The sequence below is a fragment of the Carassius gibelio genome, chromosome A20 (assembly GCF_023724105.1).
Source record: "Carassius gibelio isolate Cgi1373 ecotype wild population from Czech Republic chromosome A20, carGib1.2-hapl.c, whole genome shotgun sequence".
In the NCBI taxonomy this organism is placed as follows: Eukaryota; Metazoa; Chordata; class Actinopteri; order Cypriniformes; family Cyprinidae; genus Carassius; species Carassius gibelio.
In genome coordinates this window covers 21348974-21369023 of record NC_068390.1, presented here as the reverse complement: position 1 = coordinate 21369023, position 20050 = coordinate 21348974, and the positions used below count along the sequence as shown (strand labels likewise).

Here is a 20050-nt window from a genome sequence, read left to right as displayed (position 1 = left end):
TTTTTTATTTTCACTTGGATGTTATTATGAGTAAATACAACTGGATTAAAAAAAAATTGGTGTCCTTCTTTCATTTCAGGGCTGCAAAGCCTTCAAACTGAGCTTATTTTAAAGGGGGTGATTCTTTTCTATACCCACTATATAAATAAATAAAGTTCATATTTATCCATATATATCCATATAAATACCACAGTTCAGAATCAGAGATGCATGAGTGACAATGATAGTTGATCTAGCTAACTGAGATGTGGGGGTTTAACCCTGCTCAAGTCACACGGTTCGAACACCATTGGTTCTTTTTATGAACATGTGACTGCAGATCATAGTCAGATGACATACGCTTGTCAAGCATCTTAACATGGTGATAAAGCTTGAATGAATATTATCAAATGCGCTATCAAATATAGTCTTTGATTATTATTATTATGTATTATTTTTGCTGGAAAAACTATGCATTGGTATTTATAATAATAAATAGTCAATAATACCACTGCTGACTGCTAATTTGCATAATTGTAGGGCTGGTAAGTGATAAAAAATTGTAATCTAATTAATTACATAATGTGGTGATTAATTAATTGAATTAATCGCACATCAAATTTGTAGAAATTACTTCCAAAAGATAATTTAAAGTCATTGTTTGTAAAGCATCAAACAGGCATTACAAAAAGTAGGTTCAGCAAAAATTATTTTGTTTGATAAAACTGATTACATACAGCCTTTGGACCATGTGAGTAAATTATGACCGAATTAACATTTTTGGTGAACTATAACTTTAATTAATTATTTTGTTAATTACTATTACTATGAAAATATGAAATTATTTCTTTAATGAAATGATACTCTAAATAATAAACTAAAACTGCCAGTAGATGGTGGTAAATGTCTTAATGATTAAGTCATGAGTCATTTATTCATTAATTTGATTCTTTCAAATAGCTGATTCATTCAGGAGTGAAGTAAATGGTTCTTTATGAATGGTTCATTGAATCATTAGGCTTGTTGGACTTGAAGTGGATCATCGCCATCAGACCGATCTGTGTGTGACATCAAAGAACTGCAAGATCTTAGAGAGCAGACTCTTGAGCTTTTGAATTGTTCTCGCTGTACTTTAATGTCATACACCGATCGGTCTGTGCAGCCACGTCAAAGCAAACACGACTATGGGCAGTGGTTCAACGCGCCAAATGGTTCACCAAATTAGTTTAAAACGTAGATTAAGAAATGAAATGCCGTTGTGGGTTGCTCAGAGAAGAACAGTTCTGCTTTGTCTTTATCTTCTTGGTTGGCCAAACTGAGCAAAACAGACAACATTGTGTCTAAAATAACACAATATAGTAATTTCTTAATAAACTGTTGTATAAGATGATTGTTAGCCTACATTTGTACTATTGTGATATTGCACTTAGCCTACTTCTTGTGTGATATTTCTTAACTATGTGATGTAAATAAGAAACACAATCTCAAACGGGCGTTTTGCCCCATATCTTGAATGTTAGGGCCATTTTCTAGGCTCCATCAAGCAGTTAAGTTGTTGCCCTGCCCCATATTAGTCATCAATCGACTGTATGAAATGGCAGATGATCCACATAGGTCTGGGGCGGGGCAAGTGCGTCAAATGCGTTAATAATTTTAACGTGTTACTGTTCTCCATAATTAATTAAAATTAATTATTAAATTAATTATTAAATTAATTAAATTACAAGCCCTAGTAAATGTATTCATTAATTTCCGTTTTACTTATCAATAATTTGTGTGTTATACAAATATTACAAATCTGTCTAAGATTGTATGTGCCGTCTAAATACCATAGACAGTAAAAGAAAAATACTAAATACTAACGAACTACCATATAGGGGCGTGGCCTGTACGTCTCTTGCGTGTTGACGTATCCAAGTAAAGCGCTGCGTCGCTGCTGTGGCTGTAGAAGGGGATTCCAGCGGCACGTTGCTACTATTAGAAGATCAGGCGCTTGCAAGACCAAACAGAAAATTGCGTTCTCACTTACATTTTTTGTGTGCTGCAGCATCCACATAAGAGGTGCAATGCGGTAGATCATGTAGACCAATTTTTTTTTTTTGTTATTTACTTTCATTTTTATTATTATTATTATTTTATTTTTACTTTGCGGGATACAAACTCTGGTCCTGCGGCTTTCCATTCATATCTTTTGTAATCAAGTGCGAACTTTGTCAACTCTGAAATTATATAACAACGAACATACAGCGTGGAAATCACCATGAGGTAAGAAAAAAAATCTAGTTTGATCTCAACCCACAGGTATTTAAGATTGATATATATGTATATATATAGAGAAAGAGAGAGAGAGAGAAAGAAAGAAAGAGCTGAACATTTTGTACGCGTTCTATTTGCGCACTGCCTATAAATAATTCATAAACAAACAGTTGTTTTAAATGCATTCCATTTATGATATAGATTGTCCTCGCATTAGTCTTGGAATTGATAGTATTGTTAAAATGAACAGCTAAATTGGTCAGTTAGTAAAATCAGGTTGAGCTCTGCTCATACTTGGATTTTTCTTCATATGGGGTGTGAGAAAAAGAGATGCATAGGCTATGCATATACACATGTGCATTTCTGTTTGAACAATCATGGAAATAGGCAGTTGTTGCAATGCAGCAATACACTAAAACTCGAGAGATGTTTAGAATGCACCATATAAGTTTAGCTCAGTTTGTGTCAAAACTTTGACACTTCTGTTTATGTTATAAAGACAATGAGCATAACAGTTCTTTAATACACTGGGTTCATGTTATATGATGATGGCAGTTCTACATTGTGTTGTAGGTGAGTTTCAAGTGTCTGGTGATCTTATGAGAGCATGTGTTAAAATGTTCAAACCTTGCTTTGGTTATCAGAATAATTAAGTATTTCCTCCCACACTCCCACTGAAGACACATGAAGGAAGAGCGAGCTGTTGGCAGCCTTCAGCAAAAATAAGCTGCCCAAAAAGCAGACGTGTATGATGTGACATAACCTTCCCCTTAGGTTTAGATTAATCTCTTCTGTATTATCTGGCCTGTCTTCCCACAAACTGTGGTGTTGCATAGTAAATCACCTCTTGTGGAGGGTGATTGAGCGGAGGCTAATGTTCAGATTTGCTAGCAATAACAGGTGTGGTTTGTGAATTTTAGACCCAGGGTGTTCCCTTTTACTCATCACGAGCAAGTTGGGAAGTGTCCAGCTTTTAACTGTGTGACACGACCATAGGTTTATTATGTGTCTGCAACCTCTCTGAGAATCAAGTCGATTGCTCGACTTGGATTTTGTTTTCTTACAGTTTTTTTTTTCCTGCTATACCAGTCAAAAATGTGGACACACTTGACTACATTTGTTTCTTGTGATCTTAAAAAATGCTTCATTTCTTTACGAATAATGAGTAGTGTGTCTGAACTTGTGACTGGTGTGAATATGAGGTTAGTAACTTAATAAACTTACTTAAGATTTACAAAATTCCAGGAAGGCCAGGTCAGTAACACTGTTCTCCGGTTCATAGATCATGAAAGTAACTTTCAAGTTGCAGATAGCCTGGCTGAATGGACTTGAATAATGTGGGTCATGTGTTTTCACCTGAAGTCGATCAAAATCAACTCAACTTTTATTCTTGAGCACTTTTGTATCTTTTCAGACTGTTTAAGCGAATTTAAATCTGGCTGCTCTGAGCTTTAGGCCCAATCAAGGCTTTGTAGAGGGGAAAGTGTCTGTGTAAATTCATCAGTATGCTCTTGCTGTATCTATCTGCCATTAGAAAGGACTCAAGCCCCCTCACAATATTCATGCCTAATCAGAACAGAATAATACCGTATGTGAGCACAGTTATATTGAAGGGGCCATTTAAACTTTTCTCTTCCTTTTCTTCTTCTGTAATTACTCTCTTTGGTAGAGATAGGGGTGGGGGCAGATGAGATAGACACACTATCTCTCTATTGCACCCTGTCACCCATTATATTTTCCATTTCATCTCTCATTTAGATACAGAGCTCTCTGTGAAGGTTCTTTATCCTTGACGTCAGTGACTCATTCTGTTGCACTCCTCGCTTACCACAGGCCCCACTTTGTTTCCAGAGGAATTTAGATAAAGCAAAAGCAATCAAGAATGCATTTAATCATAGTGGATCACTGCTGATTTGTACTTTTGTTTAAAGCAAATTCATAATGTCAATGAATATCTATGCCTGGATTGTACCAAAACAGGTTTGGACTGACATTATTTTGCTACTTGTAAGTTGTAGCTAATGGACTGAATTTCGTTAAATGCAGTGTTGCACTGTGTGATTCCTAATACACAGTGACAGAAAGAATGTATTGCATTATAACATACTTGCTTAGATTACATTTTGTTAAGCAACAAAAAGTTTTTTCCCCATTATTATTCAGGTAACATGTAACCGCATTTGCAAGCAATGTAAATAATACATGACTGTATAATTATCCCTAACACTCATTGTTAATCAATGAAAAATTGAAGCACAACTTTTAGCTCACAGTCACCTTGAATCTTCAGTTATTTTCAAGGGCTGTTGTAGTTGAAGCTTGAATTTGGGTAGACAGATGAGCATCGAATCAGGTGGTGTAGGATAATTGTCTTCATTTGACCGGCATTTTAGGAACAAGATTTTGGATCTAGCTTAGATCTGTTGAAAAAATGATCACACCTGCTATCATGGCTCTCTGCAGTTTGGATTTTAATGAATGGATTTAGTGGCAAGCATCGAGTAGAGTGATTCTGATTACCTATTATGCCCACACTGTTTCCCAGATGCTTTATGGCCACTTAGCTTTCCAGAGTGGGCTTGTCATGAATGGGTTTGATAGTGTCTTAGATACATTTGAATAAGGCCTTATTGTCAGGTAGCAGAGCACAGCACTTTTTCTTCTCTAAAGCATGTTTCATATTGCAAATGCAGTTAGTTCATACGTGAAGTGAAAAAAAAATTCTGGGTTTTTATATTGGGTTTTACTTAGGGGTGCACGATAAATATCGGCCGATAATTAATGTGCATCTTGTCAGTAAAGCCGGTTATTTGATAATGAACATGGATTTGCGCAGCTTGTCAGTTAACAACAGCTCTGTGTAGTAACAGCTGCTCTATGTGAAATCACGCACCTGATGGAATTTACCGCTGATTAGAGAACCTTCTTTACTGACGAGATGCGCATTAATTATAGGCCGATATTTATCATGCACCCCTAATATATGGATAATTTGACTTGGCAGTTGAGAATCATTAAAACTTAAAAAAATTAAACCTTAAAAAAATATATAAAACCGTCTGATTTGTTGAAATATTGCAAAACCTTATAGACTTTGTCAATGAATAATAATAAAAAAATAATTAATTGACTTGTAAATGAGTCACTGATTTACAGTACTGTGCAAAAGTCTTATGCCACTAGTATTTTCACCAACAAAAATGGATTTACGTCAGTTATTTCTATGTTTTGCTGTAGTGTGTGTGGTAAATATCGGTTTACATTTCCAAACATTACTTTTAGCATTAAATGTAGTCTGACACCAGCTTAATAAGCGCGTCAAAAATAATGCCATAAATAGATTTGATTAATTTACTTCTATTAACTTAACTAAATTAAATCAACATTTGGTGTGACCACACTATGCGTTAAGAAAACTTTTGTCCTAGGTGCACTTGCGCAAGTGTTTTGGAGACATTGCCACAGTTTTTCTTGATTTAGTCTGTCTCCGTTTGTTCTGTTTCTTCATATTATTCCAGACAGACTGATGATGATGAGATCAGATCTCTGTGTGGAGCACTGGTTGTTTTCAGACACCTTGTGCAAACAAAAATCTCACTGGATTATTACAATTAATGGCAAAAATAATGTTTGGAAATGTAAACTGCTATTTACTACTGACACACTACAGCAAAACATAGAAATAACTGAATTAAAACCGTTTTTTGTTGGTGAAAATACTAGTGGCCTAAGACTTTTGCCCAGTACTGTATTTGCATCTTTGTTTCTTCATGATGGCCTAAATTGCAGTACATTGTTCTTAGGTTTATGCATTCTCAAAGTGTTTTCTGCTAAGTTTGAAAGCACATAGCATGGTAAAAATAAGCTCAGCAACGAAACTCTTCTTGCACACTGCTGGTGTGGTCATTGTGAACTACAGTACCTATTATTGTGGGAACCAAAATAAATATGTGCTGCTTCTGCGTGTGGCATGTACCCATCCTAAGTTCCTCTTCAATGTGAACCTGGCTGACTCTGCACCGTGTGGGTCTCTGAGTGTTGAGAGGTAGCAGGAAATATCTATCTCCCATATGCTTAGTTTTACTTTGTTTCCTTACTTTGTTATCTTTGTTTTGCATTCTGTAGTGCTCACAGTGAGCACCTGTTCATTGTCCATGTAAGCAGAGACCATTGAGCTATTATTTTGGGTTTTTCATTGGAAACCGTGTTAATTTTGTTGACTAATAAAAACAAGACAAAAATGTTAGGGAGGGATGATTTGGGAAGAGATCCAATCAGAATGAATCTCCTGCATGATTGGGAGGTTTAGATGCACACATTTGAACAAACTGATCTATGAGACGGTACATAAGCTAGCGTAATCGTGCTGCACTTCTCATAAAACGTTCAAAAATGTCAACATCTGAGTGCATACACATGAATCTTGCACACAGAAAAGCGTTTCTCAGGCTGTGCACGATTACGGAATTTTAAATCCAAACTAAATCCAAATTTGTTGTCAAAATTAACACTGATTGGAAAAAGGCTTTACTTTTTGCCCATAGCTTTTTGTCCACGGCGCAAAAGTCTGACCATGAAAATGATTTTCTTATAGTGCCTTAGATGTCTTCATCTTAATCAATGCTTGTCATCAATTGATTAAGAATGATTTTCTCTTCTGTCTACTTCAAAGATGTTATCTACGGATCTCGGAAGGCTAATAGTGATGCATCTTTGGACTGAAAGAGACATTGTCTTTTTTTCTAAAGGAAATGCATAATCTAACATTCCCCTTTACCTAGCTGCATATGCTTCGTCAATCATGATGTGTTCTCTCAATGAGGACTGGTCACGAATGTGCATTTTTTTTTTTTTGTTCTTGGTACCCTTTCTTTTCTAAATTAACAATATAAGTTAGGTCTAATGGAATATTAAGTCAGTCTCATTTTAGTACATTGTTTTTGTATTATACATTTCAATTGACATTGTATTTTCCTATTAAATTTCTAAAAATCCCACTTTGGAAAACTACTTATGGGAACACATGACCAGTGCTTGTGACTCAGGAACATGGGAGTAGATGGCAATGTTCGGTTTTGCACACACCAAGTGCGTTAGATAGATTAACAAGAAAATAGCAGCATGTTGGGGAGGCATAACTTGTTAGTTAGATTTGCTTATTCGTGATCCTTTTCTCCAAACATAATGCAGTATGCATTGATGCCTTGGGGTCCATCTGTACTTCCTATGAAAGGAACAATGCTACAGTTTTCCACCTCTTGATGGTTATATTGCAATCATTCAGCATCCATTAACCAACAGCTCTGGTTGGAAAATTATGTTTGGCCTCTTGAGTTTTTTGCCTTCAGGCAATGAAATGATGTGTGAAAATGGAACTAAAAAATGTACTCAACCCTCAATCATTATGAAGTTCACACCTTCACTTAACTGTACCCTAGGAAAACATGGACAGACTTTAAGTAGCAGTACCTGCATCTAGCACAGACTGTTTGCACTCAACTAACTCAACTCATTCCATTTAAGAATCTCTGAGCCAGTTTTAAGGCCTTTTCACTTCAAACAGATACAGCATCTGAATTAAAGATGAGATGTTTTTTTGTGTGTGGGTGCATTCGGTTTAGAAATCTGGCCAGCATCCCTTGGTCTTGTTTTCAAGATGGCATGCTACACAGCACGACAGCAAGTGATGGATTCCTTACTGTCGTCGTTTCTACCCCCGTCCCTCTGTGTTTGTGAAGCTGTTCCTGTACCTGGAACCACTGTTCGGCAGGCCCTCTCCCTTAAGGCTGCTGTCTCTATAAAAGGACACTTTTTCGATATGAAGTTTGGGTTTGTAAGAAGCTTAAGGGGCAGCGTGTGGTGGTTGCATTTCACCATGCGGAGGAGGACATGGATAATTACTCCAATGTGTACGTAGAGTGTTAAAACAGCTGTGAATGTTATCACAACACAGAATTCTGATGAGTTTGCACAGTTGTACAGCAATCTCAAAGAAGACTTGGATAAGGACTCCTCTTTATCAGCAAATATAATCCTTGCTTTGGCACCCATTAAGTTTTTCAAAATCCCTCAGAACATGGTTGTGGAATTTGACAGTCAGATGTTTCTTAATACTCCCCATCGTCCATGGCAAAACAAATAACTGAAACTGACGTTACGTTCACGTCTCGTGTCACACCATAAGCTCACAATCCTCATTTCCTACAAATGTTATGGACTTCATCAATTATTGGTTGTGATGAAAATAACCTTAAAGTAAAATAACTGTGGCAATGTTGCAGTGTTCGCCTTGTGTTGCTTACCCGATTTTACTACAAGCATGTTTTCTTGAAAATGGAAAATGTAAACAGTTAGTTACCACACAACATCTAACTAGGATGCTTTGGCAGCAATGAATGATTTTGGAATTTGTTGATACACTGTGTAATAATATTAACAAAAGCATCCAAAGCTTCTCAGTTGATTAGAAGCTTTGAAGGTTGAGAGGCAATTGATCTGCATTCCTTCGCCAGTCCCCCGATACCCTACATAATGTAGTACACTGCTATTGTGAATAAAACATCTCCCTTTTATGTGTGCTACAATAGAGCTCAACCCTGAAGCTGGAGTGTTGGACACTGGCTGTAAAACCTTCTCTGGGTTTTGTGGCTGTTTAACAAAACATTCCTGAGCCTGGTGTTGAGGAGCCAACAAACTGAACCTCTGGATTCTAAAGAGTGTTTATCAAAAAAAAAAAAAAAAAAAAAAACCTGCTTGAGAGTTTGGCCAAATTTGGCGATGAGATACTGTTATATCCCACTTTGGCAGAAATTGTCTACTTGAATAAGCACAAGAGTCCTCTTTCTTTATAGTCAACTCTAATACTTGCTTTTTTCCATGCACTTTTTTCTTTCATAGTTTCATAATTGTGAGCTTGTCTCATGTTAAGTCTTTCTTTAATCCTCCTTTGTGCTCTTTTTATCAATATCGGATTGAATGTAAAGGATACGTCTGCATTCCCTATTTAATGTCACCGCTGAGAAGCTTCTTGTGATCTTTGAGTCTGTATGCCATACAGCAGCTCCATGTCATCCCTTGTGCTGCGTAAAAGATCTGTGATCACAGCCCTAATCCAGCTGCATGATTGAACCCTGCAGCCCATCTGCCTTCTGCCCACCTCAAGCTTTGCCATTCACAGCACACAAGCCAAGAGAAATCCCTGAAACAAAAAAACAGCATCACCAATGTCCTAAATGGAATCATTGTGCTAATGGCACTGACTGCTTATGAAAGCAATGAATCAAATATCGTTTTTCAGTGAAAGTTGGATCTTCTTCAAGGTGCCTCAAGTTCAGAAGTGATGCCATGAGATTTTTTGGGGTAAATTATTTTTGGAATTATTATCTTTATTATTGGTGTTTCTCAATATTTATCTTATCACTGTGACATTGTTAAAGCGTCGAGTAGAAGGTTTGACCTTTATGGTGTGAGATCTCTTTTTCCATGATATTTAGACCTTTATCTGTAGGAATGACTTGTTTTTGCTGTACTCCAGAACTGTATTTTGAGATTTTGTCCATTTCGTCACTTTTCTGCAAAGTTTCTCTTGCAAGGAAGGACATAGTGTATTAAAGGCATGGTAGGTGATTTGGATTACAAAAAACATTTGTTATGCTGGTTGTATCTCTCTTCACATCCCGATAACAATCAATAAGTTAAGTGGTCTAAATGTATTAATATGTGTTTATATCATCTGTGGAAAGCGTAGGACCATAAAATATTAAATGTGTATCATTCTTGTCAATGAATCGTTTTATCTAAGTTTCAACATAATGAGTTGAACTTTTGTTGCTCTGTCTGAGGAGTAGCTTCAATGTTGATTTTTAACAGTCAGTGTGAAGAATTTCTGCATGCATTAGTTCTCTACATTAATAAACACACATCATTCACCATGAGGCTGACCAGTGGGCAAAAACAAGCACATGTCAGCCCTGGGCTTAAAGACTCTTATTGCAACAGATGTTGTGAATGAGAAAAGGAAGACTTTTTACGTCTTCTCTGTGGTTCAATAAAGCATCTTTTTTCTAATGCAGAATTTCACAAACTCTCCCTTTTCAAACCCCTTTTACCCCTATCAGTCTATAGTTGGGGATCTCACAGTGTGCATGTACTGAACAGGTGGTCTCTATGTTGACCCATCTGTCCGAGAGAGAGCAGCTGTCCTGCAAACGTTGTCTTTATTACCCCTGAGTGTTTTTCTTCTAGATGTTTTCCTGTAGTCTGTGGGTTTGGGTGTTTGCTGAGGTTAGTGGGACATACTCTGCACCTGCATTATCTACTATTTATCTAGACTAATGGGTGGTGTTGGCGCAGTGGATAAGACACATGCCTTTGGTGTGAGAGACCAGGGTTCGAATCTACTGTGAGACACCAATGTGTCCCTGAGCAAGACACTTAACCCCAAGTTGCTCCAGAGGCGTGCGACCTCTGACATGTATAGCAATTGTAAGTTGCTTTGGATAAAAAGCGTCAGCTAAATGAATAAATGTAAATGTAAATCTTCAGGTTGCACCCCTTCCTTTTCTAGGTGCACCATTCTGAGGATAAAAAGAGAAAGGGCAGCTTGCTATATATTTTATAAATTAGGTGAATCTTAAATTGAGTTTTTTTTCCACAATATCCTGCAATTCCATTACCATAATGCAAAAAGAAATAAAATAATAATAATAAATACGACAAATACATTTTTATCTACTCATACTACAAAAATATTTGAAAATAATTCTACACTATTATTCACTACTGTTAACTATAATAATTCATTAGTATTTGTAATTTATGCAGATTAGTATTAGTAATAATAGGAATTAACCAAAATTGGGGTGCAAAATACAAGTCATTTTTTGAATGCCTTTTTAGTAGCGGCAATTTTTGTAGTATATATATATATATGAAAGCTTTAACAGTCCTTAAAAAAAGCCTAATTTTCTCAAATTTAATAATCTCCTTAATGGTTTACCAACATTGACATTGAAGGTTGTAAAACAGCTGAACATACTTCAGCTGTCTTTTTTCTGTCTGTCTTTGTGTCAATCCCAAACACACTCGCACCAGTGGGTGAAACAGGTGAGTCTCAGTCAGCATCAGACAGCCGGGCCTTCCCTTTCATTAAGCCATCAACAGCAGAACCTTCTCACACCTGTTAGCCCTCCCAGAGAGGGTTAATAAAGACTAACAAGAGTCATGGACAGATGCATAGCATGATCCAGAGTATTTACCAGTACATGCTAGTTGTTATTTGTCAGACGTCCAGTATTCTGTCTTCACGATGCATTTGCTTTCACTTGATCAGATTTCCACTGGTTCAGTTAAGATAGTCATTACAACTACCGTCACACATCTACTGCTGCTACACATGTGCTGCTGGTCCTCTGGGCTGTTTAGAGGACAGTGCAGTTTCCCTTCTTCTGTTGGCCAGTGGCGGCACATTAAAAATTTGGAGTAGTTTCATTGCGGCATCCAGTCTGACTGTGTTGTGCTGTCAGAATATTAACTTCTCTTTTCCTTCTTCTCTTCACCCCCCAGTCCTCCCACCGCCCATGTGCTGAAAGAGCCTCTGGAGCGTTTTCGTGGCACGTGGCCAGCCCTGGAGTGAATATGTGAAGAATTTATCTGCTTCTCTCTCTCTTTTCTCATTTGATCAATGTTCTCTCCGCTTTCCGCGAGGGAATACAGTGCTCAGCACAGAGCGAAGGAAGAGCGCTAGACCCACAGCTAATCAGCTCATAATTAATAGAAAGAAATTAGGGTTTAAGATGAATGAGATGGTGATAGGGTTCCTCACGTGGTCTTCACACGTTCCGCTAATCAAAAGTGCTGTTTTTTTCCCCTGTTCTTTTGGTTTCTTTTATGATTTTAAAATACTAATAACAATACTAATAATAATACAGGTTGTTATTCATTTATGCAACAATATATATTATAAAACAAAGCAATATGTATTTTTATTAAAAATCTTAAGAAATGTAAAATACTGCTTTTTTTTTTTTTTTTTTTTTTTTTTTTTTTTTTTTTTGGAATGCTCTGAAGTGATTAGTGGAGATTAATTAAATTTCTTTGTTGGTCTATAGTTAGGTTAGATAATCTAGGGCACTGAGAGATAAAGTTAACATCAGTGTTTCTGTCTTGAAGGGAACAGATTTCTATTTCCAGTCACATATGTAACAATAAAACCCTCTGAGAAGCCTGTAAAGGAGTGAGATGGTGTGATTTTGAACTCAATTACTATTGAAATCAATTACACACTCCATACGGTCAGAGAGAAAAAGGCAAATGGTTCTACTGAGGAATTGTTCTTTTCAGATGGTTTGAAAATGCTCCGGCTGCAGTCTTGCTGAAAACCCCCCCGAGCAGACTCTTTGGCGGACGTGAGAGTCTGGGATGACTTTTAGAGCCATGCTGCACACAGCGTGATTAACTACAGCTTGCCCGTTAAAGCCGTAGAGCTGTTGAATGACTGGATACATTTTTTTTTTCTTTTGAAACTCTACATAGAACACTATGATGTAACTTCATAATGCTTCATTTATGAAGATACATTTCCTCATATTACTGAATATTCATCAAATAAATACCAGAGGGTGAATGGATCAATTGCAATATTAATATAAATTGTAAAGATAAGTCTTTAGTCTTATCATATATATATTTTTTTTTACTATCATCCCTATGTACCAGACATGGACAATTGACCTGTATGTAGCACTAAACCGAGGGAGGCTATTAGGTCTTGAGTGAATACAGTTTTCAGCTGTCCCAGGATGGCAGCGTGTGCTAGCATAGGGCCAGGCTGGAGTCACATGGCCGTGTCTCGAAATTAATGTCCTCCAGCCAGTTGGGATTTAATTAAGACAACTGGTGCCAGATCAGTTAGCATTATTGTCAAATGTGCCTTGGATCACACTCTGTCTTGTTTTAGTATGATCTGAATGATATTTGTTTGCCCTCTTGAGTGGGATCTGGATACACACATCAACAAAGAGTCTATATTCTACACATTTGTAGCTGCTTATTTTTTATCTGAAGTCACTTGTAAAGTTAGTCAAGGTTTCTTGCACCACAAGCAGTTTTGTGTAAGCTTTGTGTAAGCTTTCTGACAATTAAACTGTTGTTCATTGCAGTTTTGGGGATCAGTAGACTTCCAAAACATTCGCACAACTTTTGAAAGCTGGTGTATATAGTACGTATACGATTTCTGTTATGACCGGCTAAACTCAGTATTCTGATGTTGTTCACACTCTTTAATTATAACTGAATCAAGTCTACATGTCAAGTTTGTTATTTTTTCTCTCAGTTTGTTGGATTCTGTGTGGTTGAAGTGTCCTGTGCTGCTTTTGTACTCCGCATCAGTTTTTGCGCCCCATGACTGATAGCCTGAAGAGATGGAAAGTATGCAGTGAATTTTTTTTTTTTTTTTCCTCTTTGGAGTAGCCTCAGCTGATGAGCTCAACAATCCATATCACTTAAAGTTCCAGCTCTGAGTGGAATGTAGAGAACCACATGCATCCAGATCTCTGACTGCAGAGTTATTCTCTGAGTGAAAAATGGAGAGCATGGGGTTAACTTAAGGCAGCTTAAAAGGGAGCATGACTCATCACACACTGATTGCCATGTTTGGCACCCGGAGCAGCTCGCTCTCACCTCCATGTGGACTTGATTACCTCAGTGAAAAAGGGAGAGAAAGATTCAAACACATCCCTGGACTCGGAGGGGTATTAATGAGAACATTATTTCAGGACAGGTTGCTTCAGAGTTTATTTTTAGGGAGATGACCGCTCTGATTTTGTTATAGTTGTGACTTAAACATGCAAAAAAAAAAAAGAAACGATCAAGACTTTTTTTTATTGTTATTATTTATTAAAGTTTTCTGTTTTGATTTTGAAAAGGTACTTTCAAGTTAATTAGAAAAGCAGGTAGGTAGTTGGTTTCATCTGTTAGATATTTATTTAGATTAATGCATTTTATCATAATAAATTAGGTACATAACATATAAGCTAGATACAGTCAACACTATGGTACAGTGCTATGCCATACCATTAACATGATTACAGAATTCAGTTGCACATGCCAGATGCACTTTTGTGTTATGGCTCATTATCATACATCAGGCAATCTACTGCTTAGTCTCATTATATTTTATTTATTTACACAAGTGATACTGTTTACAACCGTTTGTAATCGATTGCAAAATCTGTTTTTGCTAAAATCTCAAACTATAAACTACCTCTCAGTATGTTTACTGGTCAGTGACTACTCATGTACACCATTAAGTTCAAACCAACAGTGAAGTTTGCTGTCTGTATTGGTTTCATGTGTGTTTAAAAGGAGTATTCATGTTGGATGATGATTATGTGTTAGAAAGTAGGATAGATGATTCCCATCTCATGGATATCAGTGTGTATTCCTCTGTATTTTTATATAATAATGTTTCAAGGAGTTCTAATCCTGGAGACCTGTAAAGTGCCAAAGAATCCACTGCACACAGTCAGTGCAATGTATAAGTTTTATGGTCCAGAACAATCAATATTCTAATGTGTACTTGATCAATGGATCTGGTTTCCTGAGTTTACCGAGTAACTATATCTCCCCGAAGCTCAACCCAGTAGGCTCTTGGTCTTTGTTACAGAGACACCTAATTTAACATTTGATTGTTATGAATAATCTTCAGAAGAATCCACAAAATAAACAAGAAGATTCTGAGTGACCTCAGAATGACCTATAAATATTGTTTTAAAATCTAAAAAAATAAAGCGGCACAAACATAAGAGGGGATCGTAGTTGCAGTGTTTCTTTCAACGGCACAAACAAGCACAAATCTAGCACAAACGAAAGACACTGGTTTGGTGCGATTTAAATGAGGTGGGATGGAGAGTGGCGTCACTGAATTATATTTATTATTTCTAAAGGAGGGGATATAGATAGAATGTAAATGTTTAAGCACAAACAAACGACACCGTTTAAATGCAATTTAGACCAAATGGGGCGGAGAGTGACGTCACAGCTCCAGAATTAAAATTGCTATATCTGCGAAGGGAAAATAGATAGACTGTTTGTTTTAACGGCACAAATGAATGACACCGGCTTGGAGCGATTTGACTGACATGCGGTGAAGAGTGACATAACGCAACCAAAAAAATTATGTTCAATATCTCAACAACAAAACCAGGACAAACTTTAATTTTTACGGCACAAACGAATGGCATAGTTTTGGAGATTATTTCCTTTTATGGGGTGCCAACTTCACGGAGGTCTATTACTGCGATGAAAAATTACTTGGACCTTGATATAGGATTTTTTTCATACGTCCACTCTTACCATCTGTTATTGACCCAGCTGTTAGGCCTCATCTTTTTCCATGACTTTTCTCTCCTCTGTCCGAACATTTCCTACATGATATTAAAAGATTTAAGGATTATGGGCTTAGCGTCACTGAAGCGCTAAATCCTGCTTTTGCCAGTTGAAATCTGTTAGTAAGCTGAGTGACAGAGCACCGAGAGCGACCTGGGTTTTTTTAGTTGACCAGGTCAAGAGCAGAGGCTTCTCGGCAGAAGAAAAACATATGATTTTGTTTCCATGTCATAAGGCTATCCTGTTGATCCAGATATTCTTTGCTTGATTTCAAAATAAGTTAATTCATTAGGTATAATGAACTAACAATGAACTTTTCAGCATTTATGTGTACACAATAATGTTTATTTTTAAATACCCAAATGTTTGTTGTTAAAGAGATTGTTCACTCTAAAATGAAAATTGCCTCACCTTTTTTGCTCACCCTTGCAGGCACGTGCACAGGTAGGGCTCAACCTGTGCAGAGCACATGCCCTTTTTGCCCTTACACTCCGAAGTGCCCTTTTTTTGGTGGTGTTTTTTTTTTTTTTTTTTTAATGCTATTGGTCACCCTTTACGTCTGTCTGTCTGTCTGTTTTACCAAATGAAAGTTCTTAAAACGAGCTTGTGTAAATCTTATTCGATCCTCAAGCGGTCAATAAGCTGATAACTCCGCCCCCTCTATTGAATCAACTGAAGTTCCACAGCAGCCGCACAGTAGACACCAGCTGAGCTGAACAAAGTTTTGCGAAGGGTAAATAAATATCTTGTTGTTTGAATAAGTACTACTAAACACTGTATATAAAGGCTCATATTTTATTTATTTGATGTCTGACTGACTCACTGACTGAGACATGTGGGACGTCGCCTGAGAGAGAGGGCTAGCATTTGCCATCTAGTCATAGCCAATACATAGCCAACACTTAAATAGCCTGTGCAGATAGTAGCATTTCATCTTTTATAAAATGCGATTTTGGCCAAATGCATTTTACCACAGGAAAAACTGAGCGCTCCGTCTATATAGCTAAAAAAACTAGTTTGTAACCTGTAGATGAAAATGTAATGTGATGCCCGCAGCGGCAGGCGCCGTCGCCGTTTTAATGACGGACCAAAAAAAAATCACATTTGCACACATTCGCTGGTCAAAAACGATATATTGATAAGTAATACAACAACATATAATTTGTTTTTACCATCGGAAAATCATAACAGGTGCGCCCCCGCTGTTTCGGACTGGAACTTACACAGCGACGAGTGATCCTCGGCACCTAGATAACATATTTCTAAGAAATTTCTTCTTTGATTTATGATTGATGATACACTTAATTTATTAATATTTAGGCTAATCATGTTATGGTATACTCTCTGTATACACTCTGTATAAAATGTTGTAAAACATGGTTTTACTACAGTAATGTAGTAGTAACTAAAAAAAAAATTACAGAAGATCACTGAAATATTGGATTCATGAAGCTCACAGAAGGTTGCTGTTGTAATTAGGTTTAAAGAAGCCCTTAAAACCCTGTTTATCTATATTATCTAATATTATTATTATGGTTGTTATTAATCGTGAATAAATCTAAAGCTTTTGAGGCTATTATTTTGTGTTATTGAATTTGTCATGAAGATGTGACCATTTCTTCCTTTTATGCAGGCTTACTAAATAATCTTGATATAAAAAATGGGGGGGGGGGGGAGCCCTTTTTCAGTTTCAGCACATGCCCCTCAAAAGGTCTGTGCACGGCCCTGCACCCTTGTGTCATTCCAAATTGGAATTAATTACATTTTTCTTTAGAGCAAAAGAAGATATTTTGAGATCATTAGTAACCAAAACTGTTGGGTTACGAACATTCTTTAATATGTCGTCTTCTATCTTCATCACACAGGTTTGGAATGACATGAGAGTGAGTAAATATTAATAATGACAGAATTTTCATGTTAATTCGTAATGTTAAAACTAGGGCCGAGACTCGATTAAAAAAATTAATCTAATTAATTTGAGGCTTTGTAATTAATTAATCGAAATTAATCGCATTTTAATAGCAGATAAATATTTGACCTGAGAACAGTGAGAAGTAATTTTTTTTCACATGGATTTATAGTATACCATTGAATAATGACTGAATACATAAGCTTAAGCAACAAAATATTGTTTATTTTTGTTCAACCAAGTCTAGCAGACCAGTGCAATTTTTGCCATGAAGTGTAGCAATAGCATATTCAGAAACAATTTAGAAATAGTACTGTTCAGAAATTCAGGAAGCTTATTGGTGCTGGAACCTTCTGTAAAGTGTTTTTTTTTAAAGTAAAACACAATACTGTCAAGTACATTCAGAACATTGGAAACACTGACTATAAGAGAACCTCTCTCTGTTGCTTCAGAGGCCATAACATACTAAGTCCAACTCTCAATAACCTTGGCCAAAACAATAAAGAGTTCAACATAAACTGTTGCACCAACAAAATAATACATAGTTCAACATAAAGTGTAAAGTCCACGCTAGCTGCTATATGTTTTGCGTTGAGGTGATACTTGAGACTTGATGTGCTGCTGCGGTGATATGCGAACGCTAGTTGGTGCTTCAGTATAATCGGTCCGCCGAAACGCATCCAGTGAGAAACGTTCCGCGGTGCAAAAATAAGTTATTAAAAATGCGGGAATTTTTTTTTCTGTAATTAATTAATCTTAGTTAACGCGTTAAAGTCCCGGCCCTAGTTAAAAGTGTTAATTATGCAAAATAGGACATGTACGCAAGATGAAAAATGCTGTAAAAGTATTGTTCAGTATTTCATAATGATGCATGAACCAATGATATCAAATTAAACCTTATTGTAACTGTAAGAAATTATTTGATTATCTAATGCATAAGGAAAATATCTCTGATCATGATGTAAGTTTGTTAACAGAGAATGTTTTATTTTCCATTAGAATATTGACCGGATTCCATGTAACAGCAGCTCTCTGTGCTTTATGATACAGAAAGGAAAGTGCATGTGAAAGCGGTGTCCATCGTTGTATAGAGTTCAGAATCCTGATGGCCAGATGCTGCTGTAGTATTTCCTGAGAAACTGAGTGTAGAGATGAATAGTCAGCACTTTGTCAACAACTAGACACAAGTTTGGCAGCTGATACAAGAAGGCCACAGTCTAACGTGTAAGTTTCTGCTCAGCAGATGAAAATTACACACTATTTGTTTTCTATCTGGGAACAAATTGTTTATGTTCAAAAATAGTGCACTGATATGTTTTATTTATTTATTTTCATACAAAGCTGCGCCAGTAAAACCTAGTGGTGTCACCATTGGTTGTTTGCTTGTCACATTATTCAGAGCAATGGTTACACTTGGTGAGACATGTTTGGCAACATTTACAAGCACAAAGACAAAAACTGCATTTTACAAATGGTCTTTACTTTCACGTTGTTGTAGCAACACCCTGTCACTAACAAACAACTCCTTGCCACAGAGGGTTTTATTTGAGAATTCAGATCAAACTCTGCCAGACTGCATGCTTGAATCATTGTTTTGCTCCTCAGTTCCTCAATAATGACATACAGGCCCTTGCTGTGGTTGCTACTATGGGATTTCTCCCAAGCTTTACTTGCTATGTGAAAAGCCACAAAATCTCTCAACTCTTCCAAACCAGAGGTGGAGAAACTAACTTTGGCTTCTGACTTTAAATGTTTCGACCAAATCCCAGATAGTCTGAGAAAAGACTATTTGTTTCCTTTCAAGTCTATCAGTCCCATCTCTTCAGATGGATGGACGGGGCCAAGTCACCATGGAGACGAGTTCAAAAAAAATATAGGGTTGTCCGCATTTTCAGGGATCTTTTTAATAGTGGCCCTCTGTTTGGATCCCAACTCATTCAGACTTGTAGTTTGGTTTCAGTGGCCTGTGCGTTCTCTTTCGAGGATTGGATTTCACCACAGAGCTCCTCTCCATGGTTACTTTAGAAAAGCCTCCACAGGCTGAAGGACTAACCCTTTGCCTGCCATTTACATCACTACCACATATACTGAAGTTATTTACTTAACGGTTGTGGGCATATTTAGCCTCTTGTTTATTAATTGATAATGTCTTTTAAATTCCCACTCAGTTCCCGAATTTGAATTGAGGTAGAATATAAGAAGCAGAATTGTGATTTGAATTTGAAAGAAAAACTTATTGGAAAAAAACTATATATATATGAAAAATGCCAAATATTGACTGATATATCGGCCTTGGCAAAAAAAAAAAAAATATATATATATATATTGACCGATAAATAGAAAGGACAGGTGGAACAATAGATTGGACAGAACATTAGATAGCTACGAATGGATGGAATGACCGATAAATGGAACGGACGAACAGAATGATAGAATGAACAAACAAAAGACAGACTGACAGAAATTGTATTTAATCAATTAATCTTTCTGGACCAGTGTTGAAGAATATTTATTTCCCTG

The 20050-nt window shown here is 36.7% G+C and overlaps 1 protein-coding gene across 2 annotated transcripts in view; it reads left to right on the top strand.

Annotated features, from left to right (window-relative positions):
• The first annotated feature begins 1922 nt into the window (after positions 1-1922).
• LOC127938435 (protein enabled homolog) overlaps positions 1923-20050 on the top strand; it is an 83142-nt gene continuing 65014 nt past the window's right edge. For both annotated transcript variants that reach the window (XM_052535040.1, XM_052535035.1), the window contains exon 1: positions 1923-2244. In XM_052535040.1, coding sequence (XP_052391000.1) covers positions 2240-2244 — 5 coding nt within the window. In that variant the 5' untranslated portion in view covers positions 1923-2239. The remainder of the gene's footprint in view (positions 2245-20050) is intronic.